We start from the raw sequence: 20,059 nt of genomic DNA, 5'->3' as shown, positions 1-20,059 counted from the left end.
AAAAAATATCTGCGTATAAGGGATGATGAGACGAAACCTTTTTATACAGACAGTGTAATAAGTATTCGTACAGGTACCATTTATTTTAAATCGGTTGCTGTACGAATACTTACTACACTGACTGTAGTTACAGTTTATTCATAGAACGCTTGGCTTCGAAAATAAAAATTAAATAGTTTTAGTTCGTTGCAAAAATTGAATTTCAGGAAAAAGGTCTGTGTTTTCAATTTTTATTTCTGAAACTAACCGTGGTACGAATAAACTGTACACAGAGAAAAGTTTCATTTTGTGATATTCTATAAGGTGATATTTTGTGTAATTCGATTGTTCGACTGTTGTTTAAAAAGAAAAAAATGATTATTTTATCAAAATAAAATTTGGTCAAAATAAAATAGAGCCTATGTTACTAAGGGGTAGTGTAGCCTTTTATTACTGAAGAAATTTTTAGAATCGAGTAGTTCCAGAGATTACCCCTTACATACAAACAAACTCTACCACTTTATAAAATTACCATAGATTTCGTCTTCGTTAAAACGTGACTATCGCGTAGAAATGAAAGTCAGATTCGTTGACATCTACCCTTGAAGAATATTTTTCACGAAAACTCTCGTGCGAGTGTTCCAGTATATTTCTTTCGCGAACTATACAACGGGTGTCTCGAAGCGACCGCGTGACTTGGTTGCATCAGAGTTTCGCGAGGGTTGAAAGGATCACGGGACGTTCGCCGGGCGGACAGAAGACAGATCAGAAAAGTTTCGCGAGCCAATCACCAGACGTGGATATCGGGGCTGCCGATAAAAATGACAAAGTTTCGAAACTTTTCCAAGCCCCCCGTCCGAGTCCACCCCCTGAATTCCTTTTGAATTCGCGGACGTATTTCTCAGTCGAGCGATCACGAATCTATCGATTGCCGGGTCAACACGCGAAAGTTCAGTTTTTCGCGAGAGCACTCGATACCGTCGATGAATATTCGATGGACGGTTTATTTGCCTTTAGACACCCGTTGCTGCATTAACCTCTCGCGACGAAAAAGTGTTCCTTTTTAGAAAGACTTTAGTGGACCAGATTTGCTCGTGAATATACAGTAGCTTTGCATGAACTTCTTTCGAAATGTATTGGGTTGATACATAGGTATCTGTTCTGACGTATGAAAGTAGTGTTCAGCTTTTTTTTTGTAGCAAGATTTATTCAGAAGACAGTTTATTGACGTTCGAATTGGTAATCGTATTCATTTGTCATAACACGCTCTGTGTATGTATGCTCTGAGTGTACTTTCATGTTCAGTTCACGGACAAATATTATCTTTACAAAACGCTCGATAGTTGTGCATCAACCTAATAGCAAAATTCGCACGATAATTTCGCGATCAAACGAGCTCGCAAATGTCAATTAACAAAAATCCCTTCTCGCGAATAGATAAATTGAAATCCAAGGCGCTTACCTGAACGATTCTTGAAATTCAATCCTGACCTGAAACAAATCTCTGGAGGGTGGATGAGTAATCGTAGTCCAAGGTAATTTTTTTTCTAACCGCTTTCATTTATTTGGTAACTCATAGATATACACGTTAACGTCTCTTAAACCTAGAGAAAATGATAACGTAAGAGGACTGCGTGTCCCGTAACACGGGAAAAAAAGAACGGCGCGTTCGTCGAGCCGCGACCGGCCGAACGTCCTAAATCATTAGAAAAATACACAGTTTACGCGCAAATCCTTCCAACTGAATCGTCGATGTTCCGTACTTATCCCGCGCTTAATGACGTTGCTTTTCGTTTCTCTAGGCGTGTGTGCGTGAATGCGTGTAACGCGCGCTCCCGGCCGTTCCTTTCGCGGCGTTCCCGGCCTCTGTATCTCCTTCTCTCTCTGTCGATTAAATCGTGCGGAAGAGTTAAATTAATTCGTCCCGACGTGTTCGCTCATTTACAGGTTTTTCTACTTTGCGATACCCTGAGCGTCCCGAAAATGCGTTCCAGCCAGTTTTCGGGGCTCGATTCGGGTTTCCACTCTCGGCTAGCTTTGGATGGACAGACCTCCCTCTCTACCGGTGTCCACTATTGCCTGAAATATTCGATCAACGAATTAACCGGGCTAGATCGACTTCCCTCGATCGTCTAGCTTAACCCTCTCGACCCTCGCGTGACATATCAGTCGATCACTGCGCAAATCGATTAACTCCACCAGTCTCATCAAAATTGTAACGTTACTGACGATTAACTTTTGCCTATTTTTTCTTACTAATTTTATATACCGTTAGACGAAAGCTACATCTGTATTTATGCGTTCTACAGTATTTATTTGTGTATATATTACAAAGGGAATTTTAGAAAACGACGTACATTATTTCATCGGATTTCTCAACTTTTTGTTTGATCGTTAATCGATTTGTGCAATTAACGGCTCATACAGTCAGTTCCATAAATATTCGTACCCTCTGTGTTTATTGAGGGAATTTGTCGAAATTAAATGATAGGTTTGATGTTTACAAAATAAATTTTTCATTACATATAATACAAGTGCAAAGTTTATCCATGTACGTACTTATAATGAAACGTTTGAAAACATCGAATCTATTCTATAATTTAGACAAATTTCTTTAATAGACATAGACGGTACGAATATTTGGGAGACTGACCGTATATGAATATACCGTTGGTGAATATTTTTGGTCGCTTTTGGCCAAATTACTAGTGAAAATCCGGTTTCGATAAATTCTAGTAAATTCTTAAGTAAAGTAAAGTAAATTCTTATCTGGTTGCGACTTCTAATTTATAGTCAACCCTAATCGAATACAATTAATTTCTAAAAGAATACAATCCGACTAGAAGAAAATTCGGGTCGAAAGGGTTAAATTGGTACATAATATCAAAACGAGAATTTTATTCCTTTCCTCGAGATAAGGAATAAAAGATAGAATTATTACGGACGTGGCCTTTGAAGCCGCTATTCGTTGAATATCAAACGATGGATAACGAATGGTCAACAATGGTAGACCCGAACGCTCGTCATTGGTTCAGAATAGAAACATCCATGTCGAGCAATCGATCTATCATTGCTTGCGGACAGAAACAGGGACACGTACTCTATCCCCTACGGGAGATCCTTTTCTTGTTAGCGTTAACAGATCATCGCGCATGGCCGACAACCATCGCCGTTACGATCCCTCTCTAGGTAAATCTCTGAAGAATTCGCGAGAGCCTCGTCGAATGTTCAACAACCCTGAAACCGCCTCGGCCGGGAACGAGGGAGCAAGGAGACCGTTCGAGTCGTCGTCAGACTCGGCGAACAATCGTCCTGGAGCGAACGCAGCCTCTGAGTTGTTCGTGCGGAACGATCTATGTACAGAAATAACGAGACGGCCTCCTTGACTCTTGCATAACGCGGCGACAGAGTTGGACGAAATTTGGGTCGAGTAATAGATAACGATTCACAGTATACAGGGATTCATTTAGGCAACATTCGTTATATTGAACTATGATTCATGGATGAGGCTAAATTTTTTAATAGATTTTGATATGCAATTTTGGAAGATACGCTTCGAAGCGTACACAGTGTGTTCCACGAAATCTGATCACCCGAATACCTCTATTATTTCAAATAATACGCGAGGTTGTTTCGCGCAATTGTTCGAATATTTGCGCGAAACACGTTCGCGTACTGTTTGAAATAACGAAGATATTCGGCCGATCAGAGAATTACGAATATTACGTGATTTTCACGTTAAAAATTCCTACGGACGCGAAATATAGATCCGTTTTTCGATGCAAATTGGAATTTTCATTGGTAGAATGACTGATGGAATTATTTTGATCTTTTATTTAGACTTGTAAATTTTAGAGTATCGACCATCTCTGCGCAGCGAGCAGCAACCCTGTCGCGAAAGGAACAATTCGAAGGCTACGGATGGACGCGATCCAATGGTACGTGGCTTCGTTGATATGTTCTACTTAATGTCGAAATCTTATTATTGTACGGCCGCTCTGGTAACACTCAACAATTCACGGGGAAGCAATTGTTCGCGACCCCGTACGTCGGATTTATACGGATGAAAGGAAATCCCGGTGACACGCGGACGCTCGTCGCTTCGATAGCTTCGGTCCAGTCATGCTAAATTATAATACACGGGACGCTATGAAAATAATTTCATCAAGTTCAATTTTTTTCCCACACTTTTACCGAGTCGTTGCGAATAATGTGTGGAACGTTCCACAGTTGTCGTAGCGATAATTGAAAGGTGTGCTGCAGTAAGGAGGTAGCTCCATCTTTTTTATGGATTTAAATTAGAACACAATCACGGATTTAAAACACTCCTTTTTTTTGTGGTGCAATAAAGAGGAAAATTTGAGAAAATGGTGCTACCTCCTCATTGCAGCACACCCCTCAATTCTACAACCCTCGACGAGGATAGACCAGCTTTTCATGGCTACCTCGAATACTGTTGATTCACTTTAAAAATTATCATTGGCCCGTGGATGTTAATGCAAATTTATATTTTCACAGAAAAAGAACCGAACGATTACGTCGGTATAACATGTATATTATTGTTGACACTTTACATCATTTTGCATTTGTGCATATACTCATAGATTTCCCTGTATTTTTCCATAAACGACTCCACACGAAAGATAAAGAATTTGTCCTATAAAGAAGTGATATGTATCAAGTCGTCCCACAAGTTCATGCCATTTATTCTTCTGCTACTCAAATTGATATGTGAAACATACCCTTAAGTCCTATAAAAAAAGGTAATCTCTCTCGTTTTACAATATTTTCTTTAATAGTTAAAGATAGTAATAGTCGATAGTTTCCACGTGACGTTTGTAAAATTTTTGAACCTTTACCTAACGAAAAACTGACTTTTCTCGCCGGTAACTGCGCGATATCGTACACGTTATTCGTTATGACAGGGCGATAGTATGCGTCTAAGATCCGTTTGACAGAAATAAGTTCATAATCGAATTTAGAGTGACTGGACCAGTTCGTGGCTCCGGACCGCGGCGAGTAGCCTCGTAACGCGAATAAATCGTCGGTCCGGGCTCGATCTCTTCCGCCCACGGGTTAACTCGCGGATAGATTGGACCACGACGGTCTTCCTTCGACCCAGCGACATTTTCGCGACTTGCTTTCGCCTGCGGGACGATCCGTGAGCCGGGATTCGGTTTCCGAGCCGCAGGCTGCGATCGACTGTCCGACGAAGACAATTCCCCGGGTGGAACTCCGTCCTCTCCGCAATGATAACGCTTGAAACACCGATGTCAATCGTACATATCAATATAACGAGCAGACTCGCTGGTTTTATTCGAAATGCGCTAACTTCTAGAAAACTTAATCAGCTCGAATTGAAACTAATAGAACTGCAATTGGAAGAATTCTTGTATCGTTGCATGTACACTATCGGAATTAATTTCAATATATTAATTTCAATACCATTTCCTCTGTAAGTTAAAAAAAAAAAAAAGAAAAACTGATGTAATTAATACTTGTCATACATGCAGTACTGAGTAGAACTACTTTTATATTTACGGTATGTTCATAGGACGTTTAGTTTCGAAAATAAAAATTGAAAAGTTAGAAGTTCGTTGCGAAAATTGAATTTCAGGAGAAAGGTCTCCTAAATTTTCGATTTTCAACCGACTTCGAAAAGGAGGAGGTTACTCAATTCGACATGTATGTATTTTTTTTTTTATCTCTGAAACTAAACGTCGTACGAATAAACTGTACGTACGAAAAGGTTTCGTCCCATCACACTTTATAAGCTGATATTTTTTTTAAAATTCACATCGCTACGCCGTAGCTACCATCGGTAGCTAGAATAACCCGAATGTGCGGTGCTATGCGCACTACCAAGATCGCGTACTTTAATGAAAGCAAAGTAAACCATCGATCCAAATGTTTGAAAATACCGTCAATTAATTCAAATACGATCACTCCATTTCAATAAAAATGGATTCATCACAAAATAGCTAATTACTTGCATTGCTCCTCGAAAACAAAAAATAACAAATACGATGCTGTATTGAAATAAATGGTAGTGTACATATCTCGAGGAACACCGGTGTTTCTCGATCGTATATCGCTGGCTTCGGTGTTTCGAGCACTATCGCCACGCGGAAGCTCGTTAATTTCACTTGGGGAATTCTCGTTGGGAGAGCGGAGCTGACGGAAGGTTACGAGCGGGTGGGGTTGATGATAACGTTTTATATACAAATCGGTCGAGCTGCCTTGGCAACCCTTCGAGGACTAGGCTCCTTGGACGAGGAACTTTTGCAGGAGGATGGCGAAGTTTCGGAAGCGAAGTCAATAGAGGGAGTTCGCGGCGGAGTTGCGGGGATCTGTCTGCGCGAGGATGAAGTACCATTTGCTTGGAGATCTTCTTAATCGCGGCTGGAAAGTATGCTTTTCAGCAGAAGAGAAATGGAGCCTGAGGAAGAAACTAATGGGACATGCCCTTTTCGCGGGAAGGCAAACATCGCCGACTGGTTTCGTTCGGAACTCGATTCGTCGAGTGGATCGTGGTTGGGATAAGAAATTCGTAAGTGGATATTTCGCACCTGCGGTCGCAGCCTGCGATTTTCACGTCATAGGAACTTTTCTAGGCCAACCACAGCTTCCGGTGCCCGAGAACAGACAAGTTTAAGGTTTAATGCCTACCACGACCTGTCAAATGATCGTTTTCAAACTTTTGTGTACGGTTCTTACAGTCAGTTGCACGTAGATATTTGTACCATCCGTTGGAGAAATTCGTCTAAATTAATTGATACATTTGCTGATTCCAAATATTCGTTATAAATAAACATGTACATGTGCGAATTACACATGTTCATATTTATAAAGAAGTATAAGTACTCGTACCCTCTATATTTATCGAAGAAATTTGTCTAATTTAAACGAATGCTTCATGTTTTCAAATAAATTTGTAATCGTAAATATATACATGTGTGAAGTTTATTCATGTACGTATTTATAATGGAAAATTGACTTGGACACGTGAAGCCTATCATTTAAATTAGACGATTTAAAAATTAAAAATTTCTTCGATAGACACGGAGGGTACGAATATTTACGGGACTGACTGTAAATGCATTTAAACTTTCGAAACTTTCTATCGAAACAGCTTTCGCGTAACACACGGCCAAGAAGTTTCTCTTGTTGAAAACAAACTCGCGTTGAACGCAGAACGCGACGAATTTATGTATCAAACCAATGGAAACATCTCTTTATCCGTTCTCGAACAGCCGAACGACACGAATACGCTCTCTCGCGGTTTCCCGCCGTGGAAGCAAGAACAATGGAAGCGGATCATGGTATCTCAGACCTCCTCGCGAGTTACCTCCTAGGAAAAGAAGAAGATCGAGCGGACTTGCAGCTACCAGTATACACATCGACGTTTCTTGGCATCTTACACTTACCCGCGTTAAGAATACGAATCGTACAAAACAACTATTAACGTCCGCCCGTTGGTCTACCGTCGGAGGATAACGGAGTCCTTCGTCTTCGACTCTGTCGCGATCCCCTTCGAACGATATCTCGACGAAATCGGGCGATCGTTACCTCGTTCGTTCGACTTCGCTGGTCTCCGCCGTAACTATCCCAAGTTCCTTCTTCTGGGAGACCCTTAACTCGTCTCCCTTGTCGAAGCTGCGGATCTCGCTCGAAAGAGTCCAGAGAAGCTCGCGGTAATCATCGCCAGACTGTTCGCGACGGAACGACGCGTGGTTAATACTTGCGTTAAAAAAATGATAAATCTCGCAGCCTTGCAATCCGATCGTAGGAATTAAATTGTAATTTTATAGTGGGTTGTTGCACGCGAAATATCCGATTTCGGGAATTTATTTTCGTTGCATTGGAATTCCTCTCCTTCCAGAGGTCCAACACTCGGCGATGCTCAGACCTTCGATTTCCGCGAGTTTCCTTCGTTCCGTCGATTCTACCTTCCCTAGCTTTCCTTTCTCTGCTCGATGGACAAGGGAGGAAGCAGGAGCGCAAAATAACCAACGGGCAGCGCGCGGTTGGACAGTAATTGATTAGCTTCTTCTAGTCGGTCTCCGCGTTCGAGCGTTCTCGATCCGGAGAACGTTTCTCGTCGACCGGCTGGACTCTCGTTCTCTACTCAGTCCTCTCTCCCCTCCTCCCACCGGTCGTGTTATTTCATACTTAGCGTTAGGTAGATAGTTTTTATTTGTTATTTGTTATTTTTGTTTAAATTGGTTACTTAGGCGCGTTGATTAGTTACGATTCCCACCAGCCCCGACCCAGTATCCCGGCGGACGCCTAGCCTACTGGATGTACTTTCCTCGATAAATTGCGACCGCGGTGGATGGCTTCGAGTCGACGATCCTGGCCGATCGTCGACGTTCCTCGTCGCCTAGGTATACTTTCTTTCATTACGCGTAAAAAGAGTCTCTTTCTCTCCCGTCAAGTTCGCTGGGTGAGACCGACCGAATCGCCCCACCGCCAGCATCGAGAACACCATCGAGGCCTGGCTGGAAACGTGGAAGAGCGTGGATCTACGCGAGCCTCCCTTCCGGCGGTAAACTCGAACACGCATCTTCACGGACCCGTCGAGTGTCTCTGGTCTTCGTTGCTCTCTACTGCCTGCCATCCGCTGCCCGCTTCTTCTCCGAACGGATCGGGCTCAGTGGAGGAAGACGCTGGTGACGGACCTGGTCGTGTGGGGCGGCAGGTCGGGGGCCTCTGTCGGGGCCCCCTCGTACCCCTATGCGCTCAGCCCCAACCGGTGGATCTTCGCGGAGAGGAAGTTGTGCAGAACGAACACGATCGGCTTTGGACAGCTCTCGAGGTCCAGCTCCTGAAACGTGACGTCAGAATAGTGTGAGGTTTCAAGGCCTTTAGCTCTAACCTCTGTTGTTTTGATTTTTGGATATGATTTAAAGGACCGAAAAATAAGATATACGTATTTTTGTATATTGGCCCTTTTTCATATTTAGGGGGGTGAAACGACCCCCTAAATTTTCAGCTGCAATGGGCTATTATTATAAAGAAATTATCTCTTACAAAATTTAGGGCCAGATTTTATATGCAGATAGAAAACCATGAAACTTTTCCTTAAAAAGTTTTCTTCTGTCTATGATAGTTTCGGTGATAGTCTGTCGCATCTGAAACTTTAAGGGGTCGTTTCACCCCCTAAATATGAAAACGGGCCAATATAAAAAAATACGTATATCCTATTTTTCGGTCTTTTAAAACATATCCGAAAATCAAAACAATCGGAGGTGGACACCTGAAAAGCTTTCTGTGTTAGTGACTCGTGGTTCAGGAAAAAGCCAACTATAAAGGCTCATCGTACCCAAGAGGTTAAACGTAAAAACACGCGTCTTTTGTAGGTGAAATAGGTACAGAAAAGTTAGATGGAATTTCTGAGGGATTGAAATCTAAGGAACAGTTTCTCGCCTCCACTTTAATTCTCGCAGAAGGTAATTTGGAAATCGAAATTGGCCAATAACGTTCCTCGAATGAGCGATTAAAAAAGTAATTATCGGAGGTTGGAAACCGTGGGAAGGGCACGCGGACTAAAGCCAGAACGAATGCAAAATCCGCTTAACGCGTTGGCAGCCGGACTAAAAACTCGTGAAAATTTCTGTCGAGTTAAAATTTTGTCTCGAGACCGTTGAAGGTTAGATAATTTCACATTTGCTGTAGTATTTAATTTTTTAACTCATTTAATTCCCAAATTCTATCCGAATTTATTTTCATCGTCGCTTCACCTTTGGAATTAATTTTTTTTTATTTTCTAACTGAAGAGTCCTGTCACACATTTCTGGGTGACATCGCGACCAACGTATTCGCGGTGGAACGCGTCCAAACGGAACAATAAAGTCTCCTTATGGTCGGGGGAACGGTCCTTCCCGTCGCTTGTTTGTTTTTTCCTATCGCGAACATATTCTAGGGATATCGAATGGCCTCAGATCGAACCGCTCAAGTCATCGTTGAGCTTAATAAAAATTCCAAGAGGGAACGATTCCGGTGGGGATTCTTTTGCAGCTTCATTTCAGGCTGCTCGAGAGCGGAATAATTTTTCCATCGAGACGTCTGTCGCGGGAAACTCTTCTTCGATGCCTTCTTCTCCACCCCTAACCGCCCCAGTTATGAATGGCCATTGAACGGTACCGGACGACAGTGTTCGGGGAAGATGTAAAATACGTATTTCCGGCATCGTCCCCGTCGAGAAGGCTCTTTGAAAGTGACGAGCACAATGAGATTACTCCGTGCGCAGCCCCTCTTGAGGGTAGGTGCGGGCGGGCGCGCGCCCGTCGATGATAACAATCTCGATGTCTGCGCCGAGTCAATTAAAATTCTCAATACTTGGCTCGCTAATAAAGGAACAGCCGCTTTCTTCTCACAATGGTCGACGTTTCGATCGCGATTCCGTTTGTTGCGGCATTATCGGTCTCGTCTGCTCCAGGAAGCAGTTTTTCGTCAAATTTTGGTTTCGGGGTGTAAGGATAGGGGTGCGAAAGAAGGACCAATCACCTCCAAGTAGAGTCTCGGACACAGGTACAGTCCCATGGAACTTTTATTGAAGCAATTGTTCCTTTATATCAGAGTTAAATTATCAACGCGATAAGGCAGTCGTAGGTGTTTCATCCCTTAAAGTTTCGTTCCAAGATAGTAATCAGTTTACCGATGAAGAAAAACTAAGGAATAGATTAATCATATGATTCCATGATCGAATATATTTCTAGAATCTTTTTTCTTATAAATAGAACTCTTAAGGGTTGAAATCGTTAAAGTAGACGTTCGTCGATGCAACTCACAATCTCTCCATCCTCTCCGCCGAAGTCGAGCCACAGCAGTCGCGCCCCATCGTCGGCGGACATTCTCAGTTTGTCGAAGGATCTTCTCCATAAGGGTGCAGGGGGTGAGCCAGGACTAACGCCGTTTCCGCCTACGCCCCTTGTGCCGGCCGCGTACAACGCGAAACCGTCCTCGTGGTTGACGACCAGCTGGCAAGCCTTTCCTTGCCACGTGCAGCCTTGAAAACGCAAAAGACAGGCACATTTACGAAAGATGCACTTGCGGTCTTGCACTTTGCACCCGTGTCGCATAAATTCGATCGATTAAGGTAGTTGTTCCATGAATTTAATTATTGTAGGATTTGAACAAAACTTTGCTCGATTGTTCGTTGATTAAATACGAATCATACGAGTGATTCATTATTTCGGTTTGAATTCACCATCCCAGTTTCATTTGTAGTTATCATCACTGCCTCTACTGCAATTCATAGAGACAATTATTCTAACAGAAAATTGATTTGACTCCTTCTGTCCCTAATTACAATGATCTAATTGCAATCTCGATACGTGCATCGAACCCGTTGATTCTAACAACTACGATTCCTCGTGAACGAAGCAAGTTGAGAATTTAGATGCCCTCGCGACATTCTTTTTCGCAGTTTTTCCAAGTCTATTCGCCACCTCCGGCGAGATCTACGATCGTTCGGTGATCGATGGATTCGACGAGTCGCGATGGGAAAAGGCGCGCGTAGAACGGGTCCGCGTCGAGCATTAATCTCGATTTATTATTGTCGTTCGTTCACGGTGAAAAGAAATTAAAATTCATCGAAGCGAACGGGCGCGCGACGCGCTCCTCGTCCGTGGAGAACAACGAGGAGGATCGGAATATATCCCGGTCCGAGCCTGTTCCCTTTCCTCCGGGAAGATGTATGCGCGCGCGATCCCGGTTGTTTTTCTCTTTCACTTTATTTCACGTTCGAGCGCGTACACGGGACGCTCGAGCCGTGGAACGAACGATTACGCTCGAAAACAAAACAGGAAAATATTTGTTTGCCATCCCTCCCCCCAAGGGGGAAGGACGGGGACAGGTTGATCGATGCATGGAATTTGGTGGTACAATTAATTACACCCTTTATTTGCCATTACTCCTTTTTTCGAGAAGTCTCGTCGTCGTCTTCTTCTCTTTCCATTCAATTATTTTGTCATTTCTCTTCTCTTGTTCCACGAAGACGAATTTCAGGTAGATAAAAGTAGATAAAGACTCATAGTAAGACGTTGCGAGGATATCAATAGTAGAGAAGAAAGTTGAGTTTACTCACGAACGGTGTATTCGCGCAAGGAGTGAGCAGCCGCGTGACAGCCCTGAACGATCGCTCTGGCCCAGGCCGCCAAGTCCCTCCTCGTCTCTGCTCGAAGATGATGCGTTACGACCCCGTCGATCGTGCCCACCCGCACCGCGAACGTCGCGGCGTGCTGCGCCGCGCCGCTACTGCTGCTCGCCGCCTCGTTCGATCTTGTCGGCGACGAGACCAATCTGAAAACAATCCAAAACGATAGCTCGCGTTAGGGCACTGCGAACAGTCACGAGGAATGTACAACGTGACGTTTTTATTTCAAGTCGTCCATTTCTTTAAGCATAATCTGTTTAATTTCGACATGCCCATTTATTTTGCGAATCGAATCCTTTCCATCTTACTAAACAACCCCCGACAGAACATGAAGTCATACCCTCATTTCAAGTTGTCTATTTTTTTTAGGCACTACTTTTTTAATTTCCACATCCCCCATTTATCTCGCGCATCGAATCTTTGCCATTTTACTAAGCAACAACCTTCCAATAGAACACGGAACGACGCCTTCCTTTCGAGTCGTCCATTTTTGTGACCACCATTTGTTTAATTCCGACATCCATTTATTTTGCGAATCGAATCCTTTCCATCTTACTAAACAACCCCCGACAGAACATGAAGTCATACCCTCATTTCAAGTTGTCTATTTTTTTTAAGCACCACTTTTTTAATTTTCACATCCCCCATTTATCTTGCGCATCGAATCTTTGCCATTTTACTAAGCAACAACCTTCCAATAGAACACGAAACGACGCCTTCCTTTCGAGTCGTCCATTTTTGTGACCACCATTTGTTTAATTCCGACATCCATTTATTTTGCGAATCGAATCCCTGCCATCCTATCAAAGAACAGCCTCTGAATAGTACATGCATGGTGCCAGGAAATTTAATCGATGCAGTCGGAGAATAGAAGCCAGATCCTGCAGCAATAGCAATCGACGCCAGAACAAAGGGGCGAACGCCGGCAGGTATCGAGAGCCGCGTCTAAGAGGCCATCGTCTGACGACGCTCGTCGCGGCGCGGTGAAATCGTCGGCAGGAGTGCCGCAGGGGTGGAAAAGCCGCGGGTTTCGCGTCGATGGGGTTGAAGTGGCTCGGCTCGACACGTAACCACCGCGTCAGCGTGTCGAGATATTCTCTTGGAAGGTAAATTACCTCGTCATGCAATCCGGCCTCGATCGTAAAAATCGCTCGCGGCTTTATTGCGCGCGGGGACGCGGCCGCCCCGACGACCGCAACCGGGAGGGTCGGCCAGCCTTTTTCGACCACCCCCACGGCCAGGCAAAATCTAGCCCCGGCTGCAATCTGCCCGCTGACGAATGGTCCTGACGTACGCGCCGGCTCACGCGCGAGATTTATAGATTTTTTCGGAGGGACACTGGAAAAAATGCCGTGTCCGACGACGCCGCGGCGAAAAGGAGAAAAACACGGCCGCCGGGATAATGGGCAGGACGAAATTGCGCCCTCGTCGCGGCCCGCGGGATTACCGGTGCCGATGTCGCGTGAAATTTCCAGAAAGAAAGTTTCGACATCGGTTAGGGTAATTGATGGTTCCTTCGATGGCATTCGATCGGGTTTGGGAGCAATTTTCGGTACGGTTGGTACCACCGCGGCGGAGGTGCTGTAAAATGGGAAATTAAGGGAACAGCAGAGCGTAAAATTTCTTCAAAGATCCACCGGTTTTTGTGTTTTTTGGATGCGGACGAAATCCTACGTTAAGATATTCTACATCGATCGTACGTAGAGTTGTAGAAAGTTTTTTGGCATTTTGATTTTAAATACACACTGTGATCACAAAGCTTCAACGAAGCACCAGTGGCCGTCTGTTATCCTTGGTCTTCACCAATCGAGTAAGACCAAGTTGTTTCTCTGTGATAGAAGCGGACATCGCAGTGAAAAGTTCAACGAAGATCAAGGTTCGATAGAAAAATTGCGGATGCGCCTCGCGATGCGTCAAGCGCGAGTTGGGATCGTTGCAACCGAGTTCGTTCGTCGGTTGCCAGCAGTTGGACGGATTGTTCGCGGCCACCCGTTACATTGGGCGACGGCGTGCGCGACGAATAACGTATGAGTTCCTGCGGGTGCAATCCCCGAGCTGTACCGCTCCCTCCGGATCGCGTTCGACGGCTTTTCCCAGGCCTGGAAGCGTTTTCCACTTCTGATAGTCGATGCCTCGAAACGGGAAAGTTTCCGTGACGCGGGAGCAGGAGGGTTGGTGGCGAAGGGGTTGGCGGCGATGGCACGCGGGCTTCGTGAGAGAATTACGGGAGTGGCGAATGCATTAAGGTTCGCGCGTCGCGATGGATGCAACGGGCTGAGAATAGTAATGATCCTGCGATTGTGGCCGGCGATCGTGTATTTGAATTTCGATCGTTTCGCGTCAGGACCCCCGTACACGAAAGAAAAACAGATTTTTCAACGATGTAAATCACCCTGTCGGGAGTCTGCGGCTGTAGGCAGCGGCAATTTAGGACGATCGGGGTACTTAGAACCTGTTCGTCGATTCTTTTATCTTCCATTCCGATGCTAGCTGGGTGGATCGGTTTCGAACATTTACCGAACGCCAGCGTTTCCCCAAACACTTCTCGTTTCGTGATATATTTAAGGTAGTTGTTTCGAGATAGTCACGTTCCAAAATACAATTGGAAACTTTTATAAACGCACAGTCTTATTGCTCTCACACGCGACTAGAATAAATCAATATGTATGTCTACGTGTGTATTCGTAATACTCGGGAAATGATTACGACAACAACGCTGACTGTTACTGCACAACTTTTCTAAATTGCATTTCGATTTAAATTGAACAAATTCACATGAAGGGTGTATCTTAAAATACAAAACTTTTATATCGTTTTTCATCAAATTAGCTTGGTCAATTTACATCGAAATAGGCTCATACCATTCATACTTAGTCAAAAAATAATCAAGTGAAGTTTTATCGAAATCCTGATTAAATTCATCCACTTGAAAACTACTTTAAGAGGGTATGTCTGCTTAGGAGAATTCAGAGGGTACGTATCATTGAGAACTCTTTGAAGAGAAACTTTTGAATTTTGCTTTGAGTAATTTTTTCAATGTCCTAAAAGACACTCTTAAGGAACGTTTGCATTCTTTCGTGACTGTAAAATAAAGATAACGATCGAGAATTTAAAAAATGACGGTGCTTCGCAAGTAAGATACACCGAGTGCCTTTGTTAAAATTGTACAGTTTGACGTTTAAAAAATTACTTAAAAGTTTACCCCGTCCGTCGCGGCGATGAAGGTACGCGCAAGTACTTCACATTATGATGAATTTCACGGCTTCGGAGATTACTTTTTACAATATTTTATCCGCTACATCAACGTCCGCGCGGAGACAGCCGCTCGAAGTACCCTTTAAAAAAGTGTTTGGTCTGTCATGAACGAGTTTAATTTGACGTACAGCCTGTCCTCGGGGGCGATATCAAAGAAGTCTTTGTCGCATCTTACTCTCTTCGTAATCTCATCTTTCAACAGCCTCCCGAGGCGGTTCGAGCAGCTTCCCAGAACTCGACGCGATGCAGTTTCGACTGACAATGCCTCTGAAGAGGCCGATCGGGATAAACTTCGATGGTCCGTAATATACCGTTTACCAAACTCTTATTTCCATTCGTTCGAAATCGTAATTAATCATCTACGCGAATAAAAATTTAAATGTTCGTTCGTTCGAAATCTTGAACCTCTGAAAGTTTGAATTGTAAGTCAGTAATTGTTTCGAAATTCTCGCACAACGTTGCATTAGATTTTTAATATTTTCATTGCTTCGATTCGAACATAATTTCTTTAAAATTATTGCGTTCTGATTGACCAGTTTCGATTTATTTTCATTTCGATTTAACTATTTCAACGTATTAGAAACGTGTGCTTTCGACATTTAAAGGAAAGGCTAGTACGCGATGAAAGCAAAAACTCGGGTTTTGAGTAAAGATTTCATCTTATAGAGAAGAAGGGTTGCGCACCCCTGTGCCCGAGTGTCCGACTGTATATAACCCTTTAACGCACGCTGCTCGTGTGTCGATAATCGAGCGCCGAAGGAGAGGAACCAACGAAAAGAAGCGAGTAGAAAAATGGCCCGGTGCGGCGAGAAGCCACGAGGGCAAAAGAGAAATATACAACTTAAGAGGGAGAAAGGAGGCCACTCCGGGAAGAGGAAGGGAAAGCAGCCGTCGGTAAATAAAGGCGTTAAACGAGAATGGATGTTCGTCCGAGGTCCGTAATCCCGGCGAAAAGGAACGAAGCGGAAGCCAAAGGGAGCAAACTTTCTTCCAACCCCCGCGCCCTCGACCGAGAAAGAAGTGTTTCGGTCGTTGCCGAATCACTTCCGGTTTGTCTCGCAGTAAAACTTCCTTAAGTCGGCCATTTCGTAGGTTCCACGGGCCCGATACACGGACCCTTTCGACCGGAAATAGCTTTTCGGTGCTTTCTTCCCGTTCACCCCTTTTCATCCACCTCCGACTTCCCCTTTTACTTTATCTACCGTTCGGTTTCTTCGTTTTGGCGCTCGCGAAAAGTGGATTCGAGTGCACGGAACTCACCTCGTCGACCGAGCAAACTTTCTGAAAACGTCACACCGTCGAGAACGTTGCTTGGCTCGGTGGTCGAATAATGGCTCGATAATCGGTTCACGGGGAATCCAATTTGCCCTGTGAAAAATTCGTTCCTCGCGCGGACCACTATGTCCGACGGTTTCGCCTGATTCTCGTTGGGTTCGGGCGTTTCAAGGAAGAATAATTAGGGGGTGGTCTCTGCGACTCGAGTTATATTTGGATTCATAGGTAAAACTCAACGATAGGAGGGAGTCATGAGCCGATTCGTACGATTAATTTTGGAAAGGTTTCGGGATGGACAGGGAGGGTATTATATAGGTTCGAAGGAGCCCTCAGGGGCTGTAGATACGTTTGATCGTAGCTACAGTACGGGATTAGCGAACCCGAGGTATCCGAGCTAGAGGGAGACCAGTGAGCTCCAACAAACTACTGACATCCCTGATATGGATGTCAGGGAATTATAAAAAGAGTGAATCTAAAAAAGGAACAAACGAAAGCCTGGCACATTAGGCGTAACGATCAAATTATACGACTTCACTCTCTTATGAATAAGGCTCACTCACTCACTCTTTATTAGAGAGCACACAGAAAAGTTCGATGAAGATCAAGAGAATGTAAAGCAATGTAACGAACGTCATTTAGTGCGTAACACTTTCTCTACTGGTTTTGCACTTGATTGAAAAATGTGTCTCTAAGACTAATCATTTGTCTCATCACGATAGACATAGTTAGAAATGAACGTCGATAGATTTAGTGTTAATGACAACATGCAGAGGATAATGTCAACCCACATTAATATGCATCAATGTAGAAACTTTTTGTCTAAGGACTTTTCCTAAACGTAATACGTGTATTTTTCGGCCCGAGTCTAGCGGAAAATGCCGCGGAAAGTGAAGTCGAACGAGGTCTTTTCCGAGCAATTCAATTTCGAAAGAGGGCCATGCATCTTCCCTCGGCGTGCGTTGCCGTTAAAAATGGAGCTTGTAAATTCTGTTACGTTTTCCAGCACGTTGTTAACGTTATAATTGGATGCACGGTGCATCGCTGGAAGCTTACACCAAACAAGTTGTTTAACGGTAATAAGCACGCAACAAAATTGCGCCTCGTATAAAACGCGGACCTAGTTTTCGTGTAAACGCGAGATCGTCCAGCAGCCTCGCGTTTTCGCGCAATGGTACTTGCTGGAAATCACGAAGTGCCCGGTTTGAACTCGTCCAAGTTAATCACGGTCGATTATTAATCAAGAAATTTCGATGTAAATTACATTGAAATATGCAATATGCGTTATTAATATTTCCTACGAGTTTGACCATTGGTCGCTGCATCACTTTGTAACTGGAAACGCGATTTAACTCTTGCAATAATTTCCTTGGGTAATTTTATTACCGGAATTTACATGATCGAGAGCTTCCGGTTTTAATATATTACATCATACTTAATTACACGTTTCCAAAATGACTTTACCGCGGCGTGAATTCCGGGGCCGTGATCCTGGCTAGAAGATTAATCTCCGCGATTATTTTCTACGATTATTTGTTCCCCTCTGTTGGGACGCGTTACTCGAGTCAATCGTCTCATTTTATTTATGAACTTCTTAGTTTATATTTTTACCAAAGAGCGAATGTTGATCATGTTTCATTGAAAATGTCACGAATTATTAACAATGCCCGTCACGTGTACGAAGTAAATTTAATTAAAAGATCTGGAGTTTATGAAAACGAACTGTATATCTGATTTCACTGGCTTAATTGAATGATAAAAACAAGAACATACTCTCTTTCGATGCCATAGAATTTGCATCGAATATTCAGTCCGTTCAGCGCTAAGGGCATTCGAAATACCTACACGTTTCGTTCTCACATACAATTCTTTAATTAACGGGACCTTGTTGTGCAAAATGGAAATCCTCGAATTTTGATGTTTCTCGTTGTTTGTATTTCTAAATGAAACATATAATGCTCATTGGCGCTGTACAAAAAAAAAATCATACATTTTACACAGAGATATTCCTTTTTTGACGACGAATACAATGAATTAATTTAATCTAAAATTGATGTATCAAAACACATTTGTCTCGCTCGACGGGCTTGCCTATATTTCGCGATCTTTTAATCATTTTTAACATTGGCGCGTGCTGAGAATATTAGTCGCAGCTCTTTATTTAGAAGAGATAGATTCTTCGACGCGAATGGGATGAAAATCGTTTCCACGCGATCGTATAAAGGACGAGAAACGTAGAGAAAGACGAGAGGGAAGCAGACAAGTCTGCAGGCGAAAATCCTGAACTCGTCCCGAATATTGCGCTTCGATCGCACGTGCGATAGGAAACTGTCGACGACACCTTCAATAATTAATGCCCACCCCGGGGGCTTTAATTGATCTGGTTCACCGTTCGATTATCGAAACTCCATCTTTCACGCTCCTTGCTCGCATCTGACCTGTAACTCACCTGCATTCGTGCTCTTTCCACTCTGTTACCTCCATTCTCGATCTCTTCCCTTTTCCAATCACCGTTGACCTCTCTCATTCCACCTCTCTATTCGTTTTATCTTAATTTATTACTCTTGAATCTCGAGAACGAAAACACTTTTACAAGAAATGAAGAAGTGGGTTTGGTTTTCAGGTGAGAAAACTATTGAGGGTATATCGACCCATTCCGAATTTTATAAATGTAATATACGAGTCGTTCACTACACGAATCGATTAACTCCACTTTTTGAAAAATCTTAAACTTAAGTGTCCAAGCACTTGGTATAGTAATTTTTTATATTTAGAATAACTTTTCTAAAGGATGTCCCACTTAATTGGGAACATACATCGCATTATTATTATTATTATTATTATTATTATTTGTACATTATTTCATCGCATTTGTCAACTTTTCGTTTTACGAAGTTAATCAATTTATGCAACGAACGGCTCATATAATACAAATTATCAAACTTTTATTAAAGTTGCAACAATTGACATTGTTCGCTAACCACTTAGCGAAATTAATGTACTTTCTCGAAAATCGCTGGAGTTCCCTGAAAATTTACGAAGAACCACTTTTCTCTCACGCTCTGAATTCTGACGTTTCTCGTGTACAGACGTTTAGAGAAAGCGTTCAACGTAAGTGGAAAACACACCGCGAAAAAATTGATTATTTAAAAGGCTCCGAAGCAGTCGTCTCCTCTTAGTTCGGAGGTTTCCGTAGCGCTCGAAAGCGTGGCGCAAAACGAAGAAGTATAACCGCAGCGCCGGCTGCACCGCATTCGGCCAAAGAAGCTGGTCAGAGAAAAAGAGATATATTCCCCGGGAACGGTAATTTATCGAATCGCCTTCGGTCCCGGGGAGATTCGAGATTCGCCGATCGAATCGCACGTCCTCTCGCTGGCGGACGGGCTGCTCCAG

General features: G+C 43.4%; 1 protein-coding gene across 3 annotated transcripts in view; it reads right to left on the bottom strand.

Annotated features, from left to right (window-relative positions):
* Positions 1-1,518: 1,518 nt before the first annotated feature.
* LOC128877385 (beta-1-syntrophin) overlaps positions 1,519-20,059 on the bottom strand; it is a 323,668-nt gene continuing 305,127 nt past the window's right edge. For all 3 annotated transcript variants that reach the window (XM_054124652.1, XM_054124650.1, XM_054124651.1), the window contains 4 exons: positions 12,071-12,285; positions 10,773-10,990; positions 7,407-8,806; positions 1,519-2,058 (listed from right to left, as the gene is read on the bottom strand). In XM_054124652.1, coding sequence (XP_053980627.1) covers positions 8,714-8,806; positions 10,773-10,990; positions 12,071-12,285 — 526 coding nt within the window. In that variant the 3' untranslated portion in view covers positions 1,519-2,058; positions 7,407-8,713. The remainder of the gene's footprint in view (positions 2,059-7,406; positions 8,807-10,772; positions 10,991-12,070; positions 12,286-20,059) is intronic.

Source organism: Hylaeus volcanicus, chromosome 5 (genome assembly GCF_026283585.1).
Source record: "Hylaeus volcanicus isolate JK05 chromosome 5, UHH_iyHylVolc1.0_haploid, whole genome shotgun sequence".
NCBI classification, from domain to species: domain Eukaryota; kingdom Metazoa; phylum Arthropoda; class Insecta; order Hymenoptera; family Colletidae; genus Hylaeus; species Hylaeus volcanicus.
Note: the sequence above shows the minus strand (reverse complement) of the source record. Positions and strands in the feature narration are given on the sequence as shown.